The sequence below is a fragment of the Coenobita brevimanus genome, chromosome 97 (genome assembly GCF_032717465.1).
Source record: "Coenobita brevimanus isolate Jiangsu-jjx chromosome 97, ASM3271746v2, whole genome shotgun sequence".
In the NCBI taxonomy this organism is placed as follows: domain Eukaryota; kingdom Metazoa; phylum Arthropoda; class Malacostraca; order Decapoda; family Coenobitidae; genus Coenobita; species Coenobita brevimanus.
The window spans coordinates 31,867,240-31,883,192 of NC_137050.1; the positions used below are offsets into that span (position 1 = coordinate 31,867,240).

General features: G+C 42.3%; 1 protein-coding gene across 1 annotated transcript in view; it reads left to right on the forward strand.

Moving 5' to 3' along the window:
- Positions 1-15,953, forward strand: part of LOC145413599 (xylosyl- and glucuronyltransferase LARGE1-like) — a 241,389-nt gene that overhangs the window by 25,580 nt on the left and 199,856 nt on the right. Inside the window, exon 3 of the mRNA XM_080283249.1 lies at positions 8,760-8,955. Coding sequence (XP_080139375.1) covers positions 8,760-8,955 — 196 coding nt within the window. The remainder of the gene's footprint in view (positions 1-8,759; positions 8,956-15,953) is intronic.

The window sequence follows — 15,953 nt, forward strand, 5'->3', positions numbered from 1 at the left end:
GCAGTTTCACTATCGTAGCAGAATAGTACAGTACCCTCGCGTCCAGCACGGTAATATTGTCATGCATGGGTCACATGTTGGACCAAAAACGTGTTGGACTAACAGTAGAGCTTATGGGGAAAAATGAATTATGTCAGCAACCCTTGGAAAAGTCACCCTAAATACCTACCATATACCTATACATATATTGGTACTATTGTAATTATAATAAATGGTACTGTGCTATGAATGATAACTAACCTTTTAGGATAGTGTTGGTGGGCTTGCTGGGAATGGAAGGTGGTATCCAAGGCTGTAGTTAGTCCTACTGGGTCCCCGGAGGATGGCTGCTGGCGTCACTAGCGGGTAATGGCTGTTGCTCCTCCTCAACCTCCCTCATAAATCCTTCAAAATCAAACCTCCTTCATAAATCCTTCGAAATCACACTCAGAATCACTATCTTCATCCACAGCCATGGAAGGTCCTGCTTTTGCCTGTCGTAGCCCTGTAATCCTCGGCAAAGTGCATGCTTCTCACACTGTTGCCAGAGCCCCGTCTTGTGACTGTGGAAAGTGATCGCTGTTGCTGACTCGGTAGAGAATAAGGAGAAGCAACTTTGTTTATAAACTGGTACGCACGCCGATGAGAAGGGTTTCAAAACGATTGATATTTATTCTAAAATATTAATATGTATTCAGTGTCAGGCTAAATGTTCAATGCTGTAGTACGATACATTCTCTGTCGAGTCGCCTGGGTTTTGGTCACACTGTTTTCCCCATCGTATGCTCGGCAGGAATCCATCCAGATGAATTCCAAATGCCCGTGGTATCGTCGGCAATTTTACCATGTTACTGTTCCGATTTACCATCGTATCCTCGGCAAACCTGGTATGAAGTGCCGTGTGATAGCCTTCGGCTGCCAGGATCTTGTCTTAAGTTTTTTATTATGATCACGTTGGGTTCATTCATGTCGTAGGCCTTGGCAATGTCCACTTTCCTCTCCCCTTTCTTCTTCCTCTCGATGCTTTCTAGCGTGGGGGCCTGAGGGAGGTGCCGACGCTTCTTGGGGTTCTCAGAAGGCTTCCTAGGCATTGTGAGCAGGGTAAAATGCAGTAACAAGGGCAGAAAATGCAGCAAGAAAAAAGCACCTTCCAATGCAATTATGCGACTGAGTGGCCCTGTGGCGGGAGAAATGTAAACAAAACATCACGTGACACCAGAAGCGTTTTTAATTGGGTGGCATCACGATCACGTCACGATAGCGGGAGGGGAAGGCTACTTGATCAGAAGTTTTTCATTGGCTATCATCATCATGGGAATGTCCAGTATGGCCGTGTTGGACCGGGGGTGATTGTGCTAGAGTGAACTCTGCAGATTTGGCCAACTTTTCGGAGCTCTGTGCGTGTTATGCTAAGACACTCGTGTTGTAGTAATTAAATCGTATTAAATAATACTAATTAATTGCTCACCGTGCTGGACTCGAATCGTGCTGGACTAACGCGTGCTGGACGCGAGGGTACTGTACACTGAGCATATGGATACACTTCTCATTCCCATTTCCCTTTGTATAGCAGAACTGTTATACATGACTTCAGTTCTCTGGAACTTTGGCCGCCTCCCAGACTAATTTGTGTATCTGCCCGTACACAAATAAGTCACCATCTCTTACAATTTCAGCATTTGGCCACTCTCCATCAGTTCCTGGTGCTTCTCCCATTTGCCTTTCAGTGCTTCACATATTTCCATCTTATCAGTCTCTTCGTCCCTTCTCACCCCTTTTCTTTTCCCAGGTATTCTCCAACCACTTACATTTGCACTACTTCTGTTTTCTTTTTTCAGTAGCTCCTTAAAATCTTCTCTGTCTGACCACCTTCTTCTCCACGAGCACCCTTCTACTGCTTTCCTTATTACAGTACCCTCGCTTACTTTCTTGACCTCTTTTCAAAATAGCCTCTTACATTTCCTCCATGTCACATGAAGATTAATTTTCTTCCAAACTCTTCATTCACTTTTTTTTTTTTTTTTTTTTTTTTAAAGGGTCTCCATCTCTTTTCTTCCCATCGTATAGTTGTTGTTTTTTCCACAGTCTTCATTCTTCTACTTTCCATCCAATCACTAGATTAATCTAGCTTGTGACATGCTTTTCCATAATGTCAACTGCTTAACCACCACACCGCGGGCATGTTTACCAATGTTTTGCGTGTGCTGCGGGGTTATTCGGGCTCCGACAGACTTTCAAAAAATATTTGCCAAAAATCAGTTATTAGTCCTAGAATATTAAAATTACATATGCGTATGGCACATACCTTCAGCTTTCTCCTGGAATGTTTGTTGAGCCTTCGTCGGTTACTGTAGGACTTGTGGAGACCTCTGACGTTGGGTAACGAAGTCTCCACTTTACACTTCCCGACAACCTGTAGTATGATTACCACAGCCAGATATTAACAGTATAAACACTACTCTATGATTTTCAAGTAGTTTGGGATCCATACTCCAGAAAAAAAACCACTGTGAAAGCAATGAAAATTACGAGCACGTCTGACCGTCGCACTTGCGCTAGTTCGCTCTTGGTACTCTGTCATTTATTATTCATAAAACCCCTCACACTTTATATTTCTATTACTATATAGCACTTATATATATCTACAGTCTTTATCCATAAGTGTCCTTCAGTAGTATTAGTTTATTGTCACTGTGGGGATTCAATTTCTTTCAGTAAAATACGTAGCATTCACTTTCTTGTCCTGTATACTAGCATTGAGAGTGAATGTCACTTTCACCTTCGCTCTCATAACTCATAGTATTCAGACATGCTAGAGTGAAACTTTCACTTTCATTACTCTTAGGGTATACAGTATACTCGTATTCTTATAATACTACTCATTTACATTTCTATTTACGTTCTCTATTTTATTTACGTTATTTACATTTCTATTTTATTTACACTGTGTTATGCACTGTCACTTGAAGTAACTTATAAAACTATTTTCCACTGTTCACGTATATTTACATTCATTACTTTCATTTGCTGTTTACACATTATTTACAATTCCACTTGCACTGTTTTACTCAATAGAAAGATCGTAGTCACTCTTTTGTCAATTGTCAGCCCTTTACCTCTTTCCACACGAGGTTTAGTAGGGGGTAAAGGTCACAGGGCCCTTTGCATGGGGGTGAAAAGTCCCTGAAGCTAGCAAGAGCGAACAGACGTACCTCCACTTCGGAAGATGAGAGTGAACTGATAAGGGTGCGCTGGGGTGGTGGCCTGCCTAGGGAAATTCATTACTACCAATGTTAACCTCTTGACACAACTAATTTATAGCATTGAAATGATTGGCAGGAAATCTAGACAATACATTATAAATTAGGTAGTTCCAGGTGAATTTAAATATCACTTAGGCTTCTCTCTTCCCTCCTTATATGTATATTTATTACGAAAATAGATTATACGGCATATTTCAAGGGGAAATAAACAGCGAAAATTAGCAGACGAGTGCACATGAGGTGTTGTCAGGTGATACTTAGCCAATTCCAGATGTATGGCACTCTCACTTACCTTATTTCTTTCTTGTATATATTATTTGGTATAAGAATAGGGCATAGGGCTTATTTCAATGGATGAAATCCGTGGAAAATTCCAGGGAAGATTTACTTAGCGTAGCACGGCCGGGCAGGCGAGAGGAGAGGGTAATGGAGGGGGGGTAGGGAGGGGAGTCAAGAACGGGGAGAAAAGGCTAGATTGTCAACAATAGATGGGAGTACAGATGAGATTAGGAGTGCTGACTAGTGTTGGACATTGGCAGTACTGATAGATGATACAAGCCCCCACTTGGAAACCCGGGTGAATTCAAAATAACACAGAACCACAAAAGCGACCGTCACGAAAGTGACACCCTGTGGTTAAGGGGTTAAAAGATGATAGGCTCTTGGTCAGTTTCTAAATGTTACTGCAATGCAGGTAGATCCACCACAATTCAGTAGGTGGGCCCAAAAATGTCCAAATATTGCATTACCGGCCACAGCATGGATGTATATCCCACAATACAGGGCAGGTGACTGCTCAGAGCCACACTAATTTGGGTAATGTTGTGGGATGAAGTTGTAGGTCAGTGAGTCTCAGTTTTTCTTCTGTCATTTACCCCCTAGGCTTGATGTAACCTGCCATTTATCCCCACCCCACCACACAGTAAAAGGTATTAAGGCACAAAAAACAAAGATAGAAAACACCCTTAATATCAAGGTATTGTACAAAATTAACTTTGAACTTTGATAAAGGAAGAAAAATACTGTCGATTCATATCAATCATTATTAAATAAAAATCTCAGAAACATTATCAGTAGAAAGATGGCTGCTGCATTGTCTCAACGAGTTTATTTGTGGAACTTATGATGACAGTGCTACTTGCATGTTGTCATTGGTTTACATGTTTCTGGCCCTTTCTCTCATTATTGTTAGAGCTGAGAACCCAGATTCACATGGATACTGTATATGGTGACAAAAGGAATGAACAGTTTTAAAAATTATAATATTCCAGATTTCTTCCAACAAATACCAAAAAATACTAGTGAATATTTCAGAAATATTACCTCAATTTAGGATTGATATGTTTACACCCAGCCATAGGATTTTTTTTTTTTTTTTTTTTTTACCCCCAGGAGCGAATTTACCCTTGGTTGAGACTGGTCAAGGTGATGGTGTCGGGGGATGGTGAAGGTGATGATGAAGGTGTGGGTGATGGTGTGGTCTGCCTCACACTTCACACTAGTTACAGTATGGTGTGTTTCTAACTGTGGATGGTGGGGTCTGTCTCTACACTGCACATTAGTCACAGAGCAGTGTGTTTTTAAGTGTGTCTGTCTTTGTTTGGTATATTAAAAGCCAGTTTGAGGTGGTTAGAGTACACTTGGGAGGTCATGAGGAGTGACTTTAGAGAGTGTTGATCATATATTTTTTTTTTTTTCCTGATGTTCCATAGCTTCTCCTGTTGTTGTTGTTTTAAGCAAGCCTAATGTATTTATGGTACTTAATTCTCCTCCACAGCTGGCTTCGCCTCTTCATTTCACTACGGTGTTCCTTTCAGTTTATTTGTTATTGCAGCCAGTGGCTGAATATACACAGTTCCTACGTGTAGTATCCTAATACAAGGGACTCAGCAGGCTGATCTTGGCTGTTTGTGAGGAATGCCAACACATTACTAAGCCTCACCAAAGCAGGAGTGAGGTGTATGTGCAAGGAAACTGACTGCATAATCTTTATCCTTCCAAGCTTCAAACCCTTGCAGATTGTCGACCACCACATCTGGAGCTACACTTGACAGGGTGCTCATTTCCTCCATCTCCACAACATGATCCAGAGTAGGCTCAGACTCGGGGCATTTTGACTGTGAGTCAATTGCTTATCAGCTTTGCTGTTGAGTGCTCACTTACTCAGGTGGATGAAACTTGATTGACATCGGAGGAAGTTCAGTATGCCTCATGAGGCATTATAACTGGAGACAAGGAACAGTGCCTCAGCTTTCCAAGTCCGGGATAGTTCCTCCTGTCACTATGTCTGGTGCATCTCTGGTGGTGAAAGTGACTTGAAGCCTCTTGTTGAATGTTACCTCCAAGTGAAGGATTGTAGAGTGAAAAAATTCAAATATCATGTAGTTTTTACCAAAAATTTGCCTTTTAAACACAATTGATTACAGTACATTGCCGCTGTAATGACCTGTCTGATTTAAAATGGTATCAATTGACTTTATTGAACTTGGTCATGTCAGACAAGGCAGTTTCGTTTCATTTAGTTTTTAAAGACTCCAACGTGCTTGCATGTGTCGGCCTTGGTCACCTAATGGCGGCTCTCCACGCTGCACAATCCATTGCGCCTCCCTGTTCAGTCCCTTAACCCTGAGGTCACACTTAATGACCTCGTCCCATGTCTTTCTCAGTCTACCCCTCATAACCTCACCCCCAATTTTAACACTTCTCACCTTTCTCACCCAATTATCATCCCCCATCCTCTCCACGCGTCCGAACCATCTCAATCTACCTCTCCTCATCACAACACCAATACACTCCAGTCCCATCCTACCTCTCAACTCTTCCATCGTAAACCCAGCCCCTCCAGGCCTTGGACGCAGGGACGCACTACACATCCACCTAATCATTGTCATTTCTGTACGTCTGAGCCGGCGAATATCTTCCTCCTTCACTCCCCAGGTCTCACTACCATACAGCATTACAGTACACTGCATATTATTTTGGCTACATAAACAGTTAGGTCAGGATAAAGTTGGTACCCAGTCATTGAACACTGGGTGACTTTAATGTAATTTGTACACATACCCATCCATCATATTTACTTCCTCTTTGTGCTTGTTAGCAGTAGTAAAGTTATACAGGTCTCCCTCGTTTTACATTGTATTGTTTTACGATATTTCGCATTTACGATCCTTCTTCTTTAGTACCAAGTGTTCATTTTACGATTGAGCTCCCTCGCATTTACGATTGGGAATGTGGAAATCCTGCACTCACCGGCAGATCAGCTGAGAGATGCGTGGCATACCCGCCCCACTCACACAGTTTTCCGCGCTTTTGCCAGTCTCACCCTCGTACTTGTTCAGCATGCAACCTCTGTGCATCTGTGTGCATCATTGCCCATGATATTACTGTTTCTCCTGTTCTTCATATTTTGCACCCCTAGTGCCACCTCCGTGATGTCTTGTAAACGCCCTGCAACGTCTGGTGCTGGTGATATGAAGCCAAAGAAAGCAAGAACGTCCTTAACCCTGGAGTCTAAGCTTAATATTGTGAAGCAGCACGAAGCAGGTGAGGGGGCAAACTCCATCGCTCATTCCATGAGTCTTGCACAGTCGACTGTATCGACGTTATAAAGCATGCTGTCAACATTAACCCCTAAAACGCGGCTGTTTACAGTTGATCCCCCCCCGAGTGGCGGGGTTGTATCGCGGTCTGAGTACCTGTAGGAAAATATTCGCCAAAAATCAGAGATTAACCCTAGAACATTATACTTGGTATGGCAGATAGTACTTACATTCAGCTTTCTCCAGAGACAGGTGTTGAGCCTTCGTGGACTACCCAAGGAATTGTGGAGACTTGCAAAGTTGGGTAACCAAATCTTCACTCTCACACCTCCAGCAACCCGGTTTCCCCTCTATCACAGCCTCATTCTGTCACAGTAAACTTTATACTACAACGTAAAGGTAGTTAGGAATCCGTATTTGTACAATAAGCACTGAAAATAAGGCTAAAATCAACGGAGCATACGGCCGACATGCACTGTGGCGGCGGTCTTCCCGTCACTCAACAAACATTTCCATTTTCACAGCTAAAAACATGTATACTACATTATTTTCAATCATATTACTTCCCAAAAGATCACCACGGAGCGCTTTTTATTCTGCCTTACGTCCGCCACTTTATTCTCATTCCTGTCGGCCGCTTGCACTGACTGGGAAGAGCTAGAACTCGCCATAATCTCACTTTGAAAGCCTGCAGTAAACTGACGCTAAACAGGCAAACCGGGAGAAAAAAAGCTAGTGTTACAACTGGGGAAACAAGCGTTTCCTAGTAGCATTAACTGCTTGTGAGAGGAGATCGCAGATTTACAGTTCTGAGCGCTCAGAGCGCTGCCATGTATCACAGCCAGGCTGGCCGGGCCGTGGTGGGGGGGGGACGGGGGGAAAACACGATATTTGGCAACAACTGAGGTCAGTAGTACAAAGGTAAAGTATGCTAGTTGTAGCTAGAGGGTGGTGGTACTGATAGACAATACCAGCTGGAGCCTGCTTGCCCGCGGTTATTCAAAATTTACTAAAATCGCAAACGCGAAGACCCGCCGTCCTGCCCTCATGGCCGAGCGTCGCAAACGCGACGATCCGCGTTTTAGGGGTTAAGAAAGCTGGGGAGACAAGCACGACTCTACAATACGTAAAACATCATCATTATTACAGTATTGCATATTAGATCACTTGTATGGGTCTAGGGTTCCTTATACACAAGTCCAGGAACGCATCCCTATTTATCCCATTAAACCTTAATTTCGCTTTACGATATTTTGGTTTACAATTGCCTTTCTAGGAACGCATACCAGTCGTAAAACGAGGGAGACCTATATTTAGTGTAATGAAAAGTATATTTCTGAATCACTTTTTTTATGTGATCCACAATGCAGGCTCACATAAAGTGTAGGTAAATATAAGCTTTTTTATTATTGTTACTATTATTACAGGTGGGGGCACTCACCATCCACTCACTTGATGTAGTGCTGCTTTGGGTGTCTGCCCCTTCCTCTCTTCCTTCCTTCCTTCTCTGTCTTTCTTTCCTTCATTCTTTCCTCTTCCCTCTGCCCATGGGTGACTTTACACTCCCTCTTCTGTCTTTCTTTCCCTTATTCTTTTCTCTTCCTTCTGCCTATGGGTGACTCTGCACTGAGTGACAAGCCAAATGGTTTCCTGTACACCAGGAAACCATTTACTATGCTGGGTGGTAACTATATAACCAGATTATGGCACCTGGTGGTTTAATGGGTAATTAAGGCGCTCCAGTTGGATTGAGCTTGTGTAGGTTTATATCCAAGAGGTGGGTGGGGTGTATCGCTCATGTAATACCACTCAGGGATGAGTGAGGCTGGCTACTCTCATCTTAAATGTCAGGACCAACTTGCCAAGGCCTGGACTCCTACGCTTCTTGTCGGGCAACATAGGATTGGATGTTGGATGGATGGATGGACTAGTATTATACTTGGTGTAGCATCATCTTAACCACTTTCTCTGTCAGGCTGTTGGTGTTGGAAAATGTGAGGTGCTGCACGTGGCCATTGTGTGTGCCGGTTATAACTCATCCCGTGCAGTAGTGACCCTCCTCAAGTCCCTCCTCTTCTACCGCCGTAACCCACTACACTTCCATATGATTGCAGACTCACATGCTCAAGTCGTCCTGCACACACTCTTCTCTTCATGGAATGTCCCACATGGTCAGACTTACTTGATTTTTTCTTCCTTAGATATGTCTTTGGTCATGATTCTTTGCAGTAGTTTTGATGTTATGCACTGCACTGTAATACAAAAGTGATTGCTAGTTATTTACCATGTACAGTCGGCCACAGGAAAAAGTATACACCTCTGGTCCCTTCTTGGAGGATTTTAATAAGTAACACTGCCCTGAACAGCATCAACAACTGAACGGAAAACGATCAACCTGAGCTGTTTCCCTTCCTATCTGATATAAAAACATCGGCCGAGAGAATGCTATACTTTTTGTGTTTATACTTCTCCCTTTGTATACTTTTTCCTGTGGCCGACTGTACCTACTCTTGAAAAAGTTAATTACAATAAATTAAGTACAGTAACCTCATATTCAGCATGGTAATTACCATATTATATGCCATATAATTCACGCCTATGATTTGGCAGGTGATGTAAAGAAAAAAAATTGCAGGGGTTTAGAACAAAACCAAGGAGCTTAGGACCTATCTGGAGTTTGAGCTGATTCCTTCTTCCCCAGCAAGCATGGCCTAGGATATGCAAATCAAAGCTGGTCAACACCAATAGCTTAGAGTAGCATTATTTTTATTGTAGTCAGTGATGAAAAATAAAACAATAAAATTCAGCCATGGTCCAAGGCTAGAGAAACATATAGGATTGTTTTGGTTCATCAGCTAATGCTACTGTTTATCATTGTTGACAAGCTCAGACTGCATCTGGCAGGGTGGGTGATTGAGTTCTTTTGTACATCATAGCAAATTATCATACTTTCTTACTAAAAAATTATTTTTACCATCAAAAGACACAAATAAATAGTGAGTCTCTTAAGATCGGTAATGAGAAGAGGATGAAAAGGTTGCAGGTCTGAGATACGCTACTGAAACAGTATAAAGAAACAAGCAAGGTATGGCCATTCTGTGGTGTTTTCTATCTTACCGTAGCATAGGTTAGGCCTAACGTTAGATCTAGCCTAACCAGTCACTTGCTAGGCCCATACTCAATTTTTTCAGTATTACAGTAATCCCTTTAAGAACCAGACGCCCAAGACCCGGACACCCCAAGTCCTGGACATTTTGAGCTTGGGTCCATTACTCCAAGTCTCGGATTATTCTCTAAGATATCCGGACACCTGGGACACAAAAAAAAAAAAAAAAAAAAAATGTGTTTATCCCTACTCTAAATATGCTGCTCAGTGACAAACAGTTGTGTTTTGGCGTGTGGTTCCGGCGATGTCTGCTAGAGCGCCCCTGCATTCTCCCCAATTCCCGCCTACCTACCATCGTGACTGCACGCTCGTCACCATGGCTGATCACGTGCTTGCTTTTGTGGTGGTGCCCTACCTGCTGCAGGCCCTGCTGCCACTGGACCACATGGGGATTTACGGTGTTGTGCAGTGTTAAGAAATTGGAAATCAGAGTGCAAAAGATTAAGTGCAGAGTGCAACACTGGTGTGTTGCAACTGGCACGGAGCAAGTAAGAACTGAATGTGCAGTGTTAAAAAATTATAGTTCACAGTGCAAAGGATTAAGTGCAATGCAACACTGGTTTACTGTATGTGCTTCAAGTGCACCCTCACCAATGTCATAGCCATAGAGGAGGCAGGCTAATCTTTGAGACAGCCACAGACGTGTCGTAAGTATATACCCTGTACACTGCTAAGTAAATATTTTCCTTACTCACTTCTGATTTCTCATTTTCTGGTTTCTTTTCATATATTTTATGGTTTCTGTCCTTTATGTGTGTGACTAGAGCATATCCAGTAGGGAATTATTTAGGTGGCTTTCAAAGTTAGGTTGGGTTGGGGGCTGTAAGTACCTGTCCAGGGACATTTTTCCCAAGTTCCGGACAAGACCAAGTTCCGGATGTTGCTTGGGCTCTATTACATCGGATCTTGGAGGAATTACTGTACTATGTTCTCATATATAAATACTGTATATATACTGTACTTTATATATATTTTTTATGGCTTTGGATCATATATACAATTATACCAGAGTATTCCAGGGTCCACTTTGGTGTACAGGAGAGTTTGGATGCTAGTTAACGCAACCCATAGGCCTAATCCGAAACTGACCTTCATGGTATAATGTTCAGTGTGATTTTTTTTTTTTTTTTTTTTTTTTTTTTTTTTTTTATTAGAAAAAAAGTGCTCAGTGTATGGTGAAAAATATGGTAGATGAAACAAGACTGCTGTATTGGAATAATTCCGTACTGGACAAACAGTAAACCACATGGGGAATACTGTTTAGGTCAGACAAGACTGTAATTTAAGTCACAATAATAACCAATTTGTTGTAAAATGTGTCTTTCCGGTCAGTAATTTTCTTCCTCTCATTTTGCGTGAGATGTCACCTCTTTTATGGGTTGGCTGTTAACATGTGTGACATGATGAATAAGGGCATGTAGCACAAAAATAATAGTGGTACAATCTAACATGCCAGTATGGTGTAAGTATGCCAGCGAGCACAAGGAGACTTGATGGCATGCACAAATGAATGTTTTGATTGGGTGTTGCACCTCTCCCAGCCATTGCATGTTCTCATTGGCTGCTGCACCTCTCTTGGGACTTCCCAGAATAACATACCTCCCCAAAAAACTTCTTGGATTTCGTGCCTGACTGTGGAAGCAAACACTACCAATGTAAATGTTCCATACTAAACTAATTAATTTTTTTTACTGATTATTTTGTGTCTCTACCATATGAAAGCCGATCACTACTAAAGAAACACTTGATGGATGTGAGGCCACTCTAGAGCAGCTCAGTAGACTGCTTAAACTCATTTTTGTGCAGTTTATAGTACCTAGGAATATTAGCATAACATGGTTTATGAGATCTGTCCAATAATAAACAGAACTTTTTGAATAGGGCACCAACTAGCCAGCATTGCGTGATTATGGTGGGAGCTCTGTTTAGCGGTGACTTTGAGCTTTAGTCTAACACTACCTGCACCACACCACATGAGTCATCTAGGAACGGTACATGTGTTTAAGTGAATGTGTGTTTTTTACACTTGATGAATATTCTTCTGTCTCTTCTATCTTTTGAAATTGGTGACCTTGCAGGGTGGATTTTGACTTTGAGGGAGGGGGGAAAAAAGCCCACAGGGGTCCAATTCGGAGAGTAAGTCAGCTGGGAGATGATAGTCGTCTCATGCTTCGCCGAAAAGTCACAGATAAGGAGTGACACATGAGCAGGTGTGTTGTTGAGATGGAGCATCCAGATTTTATTTGTCCATGCCTCAGCCTTTTCCTTCTCACTGCCTTCCTCAAACAATTCAGATGTCCAAGTAAAACTCTGTATTGATTGACCATGTGGAACAAACTCATGATGAGCGACGCCTTAAAAAAAAAAAAAAAAAAAAAAAAAAAAAAAAAATCAGCATCATTTGAGTGGCCATGGTGATGATGTTTCAACCCACCGTGATGACTTTTTTTTTTTTTTCGACATCAGAGTCATACACCCAAGTTTCATCATTTGTTATGACATTTTTCAGAAAGTTTTCATCAGCATTCAAACAAATACAAGGTGCTACCCAAAAGTTCCAGTAATTTGAACAGAGGGAGCCAACTATTTGCAGTTTTGCCTTTTCCCACTAGGAGGAGTCAGCAGCACCCTATGTGCATCAGTGTGGCCCCAGCCATGTCTGTGAGCTGAGGTGTTGTTGAGCTACGCTTACTATCGTAATGTGGTGTGTAGGTGGTTTGGTGGTTTTGCAATGGCGGACCTCACAGAACAAAGAACCTGCATCAAGTTTTGCTTCAAGATCAATAAGACGGCTGCAGAAACTCACCAGTTGCTTCAGCAAGCCTTTGGTGACAATGCCATGTCCCAGAGTAGAACATTTTTCTTGTACAAGCAGTTCAAGGAAGGATGAACATCAGTCGAAGACAATGACTTCTGGACGACCATCAACAGCAACAACACCAGAAAATGTAGGAAATGTTCATCAGGCTATCCTTACAGATCATAGACGAACTATCCATGATGTTTGTGATATTGTTGGACTGTTGTACGGGAGCATGCAACGCATTTTGTCGGATGTGTTGGGCATGAAACTCATCGCTGCAAAATTTTTGCCAAGACTGCTGAGTGATGAGCAGAAGGTACATCGCGTTGCAGTTTTCAGGGAGCTCAAGAATCAGGTCAGAGATGATGCCACCTTCATCTCCAAGGTCATAACTGGTGATGAATCATGGGTTTATGGTTGTGACCTGGAGACAAAGCAGCAGTCATTGCAATGGAAGTCTCCCAGTTCACCAAGGCCAGAAAAAGCTCATCAAGTTCGCAGCAATGTCAAGTCAATGTTGTTTGTTTTCTTCGATATCCAAGGGATTGTTCACAAGGAATTTGTCCCACCCAGTCAGTCTGTCAGTGGAAAGTTTTACTGTAAAGTTTTGCAGTGTCTAAGGGTGAACATCCGCTACAAACGTCCAGAACAGTGGAAGAACAAGGACTGGGTCCTGCATCATGACAACTCCCTTGCTCACACGTCAGTTGTTGTCCAGCAGTTCCTGGCTTCCACTAACATGGTAGTCATTCCCCACCCACCCTATTTGCCTGACCTTGCCCCCAGTGACTTTTATCCTGTTTCCCAAGCTGTAATTATGACTGAAAGGGTGTCAATTTGACTCGATTGATGAGATCCAGACCGAATCACAGGAGGTGCTCAAGATCATCACACCTGAAGCCTTCCAGGGATGCACGGACTCTTGGAAAAAATGCTGGGACCGCTGTATACATGCCCAAGGGGACAACTTCGTAGACGACAGTGAGAACTAGGAGGTTTCATTCATTCATTCATTGCCAGACGCCATGTATCCCAAACGGGGTGGCCAAGGGCTTAGAGTTAATTGTTTTACAGAGAGGGGCACTAATCCTCCACCAACCCCACTTAACACGTAGGGAGAAGGTAACTTATTTTCCTACAATATTCAAATTACTGGAACTTTTGGGTAGCACCTTGTAAACATCTGACAAACGTTGACAAGGTTCTCTTTTTGCTCCTTTGTCAGCAGACACTGCACAAATTTTGCAGCAGCTCCTTGCAGTTTCAGTTTTTCGGTTAAAATCATGTGGCATGAACTTTTACGGACTCTTACTTCTTTGGAAACTTCATGGACAGTCAGGAAACAATTTTCACAGATCACATCAGGCACTTTCTCAATGTGATTGTCATCTGTGACATGGAAGGGTGTCCAGATTTGGGATCATCTTTGGAGGATGTTCTTCCCTATTTAAACCTCTGGAACCACTTGTGACAGTCCTTTCCAAAAGCCTGGTGCAACATTTGAAAAGTTTTCATAAAAGGTTTTCCCAAATTTGAAACTGAATTTCACGCAAACATGTTGCCTTCAAGATACTTCTTTGTTCAGCTTGCAACAGATACCCAAGTGCACCAAACACACATTCGCTGAAATGCGTGTACCTCATTGACCAAGTGATGTGGCATGATGTGACTAGTGTTAGACTAAAGCTCAAAATCACCGCAAAACAGCGCTTCCATCGTGATCAAGTCATGCTGGCTAGTTGGTGTCTTATTTAAAAAGTTTAGTTTCATTTTGGACTGACCTCACACAAGTGGGATTAGGGGAGAATTGTATTGTGTCACTTCTACTGTTTTGATTTTAATTATATCAGTGGTCTACTAATTAGTAGGATTTGGGGAAAATAAATGCACAGCATTAACATCACACTAATACAAAACATCAGACCCATATACACCTGTTGAGAAAAATCCATGAGCTCTGGATGATGGGGCAATAGTACCCAACACACCAAACAGATGGTACCACTGTGTGTGAGGCCTTTTCAACCCTCCCCTCCCCGACCGTCATTACCTCTCTTGTATCATGCATTCCACACTGTCTTCCATCTCTGCTTTCTTTGCATAGTTTTGTTATTTCATTGTTTCTTTCATTTTGTCTCATGTTATCTCTCTTACTTACTCCCTTCCCAGCAAGTGTTGAGAATTCCAGTACAGTGTCCTTGGTTACCGCGCACTTGCTTATAACGGTTTTCGTTATCACTGCAAGATGGAAACTTGCACTCCTGTTGTCATGCATATTTCGGCAAAAATACATCATTATCATGTACACCCGTGATCACCAATCTCTGACCAGAGAGTTAGCCAAAGTCGTTGCCAGGCGTAGGCTACACACTCACACTCCACCATAGTTTCAGAAAGGTTTAGTGCTTCAGTGAACAATTTTCTAAGCATCACTGAAGCACTTTTGTTTCATATATTACTTTCTCAAGTAATATATGCATGGTAAGATATAGACAAACTTGGTCATAGCCGTTATTTTTAGTCTATAGTGAGTGTGTGATATTTGAATTTCATACAGTTTTATTAATCTGTTTATTTTTTCACTGACCTATTTCTTGAGGCGAGCCTTTAACCGAGCTGTTAGTAGGTGATATCCACGATTGCCAAAGCAGCCGACAGTCACACATTTTCTAAGAATGCTTTATAATACTTATATCATTGACAGAAATTTACTATTACTGCTACTTTGAACGGAATGTTTTTCTCTAGTAATAACAGGCCCCGTTGCCCATAGATATAAATAAGCCTAGATGCTGCATGACACTACTTTAGATGCGTCTGCGCGGCCGCCATCTTGGAACGGTCGAGGCAGATGATGTCGTGTTCCTGACAGTGACCAAAGCTGACCACTATTTACCTAGAATTGCAACAGCACTGGCTGCTTTTGGGTGTTGAAAGCGTCAGAATATGTCTATGGTGACATTGATAGCACGAGCGGCTCAATTGTCTGGTTATGCAAACGTCCCTCAGCTGCTTCTCTATCCTCCGCAAGGAGGATTGTGGGTTGCAGAAGGGAAATTTAAACCTGCAGTCCACCGAGTTCACATTTCAGATGAACCAGGAACCACAACAACAGCCACCACCACAACCACCACCACCACCACTACAACAACAACAGCAACAACAACAACAACCACCACCACTACAACAACAACAACAAC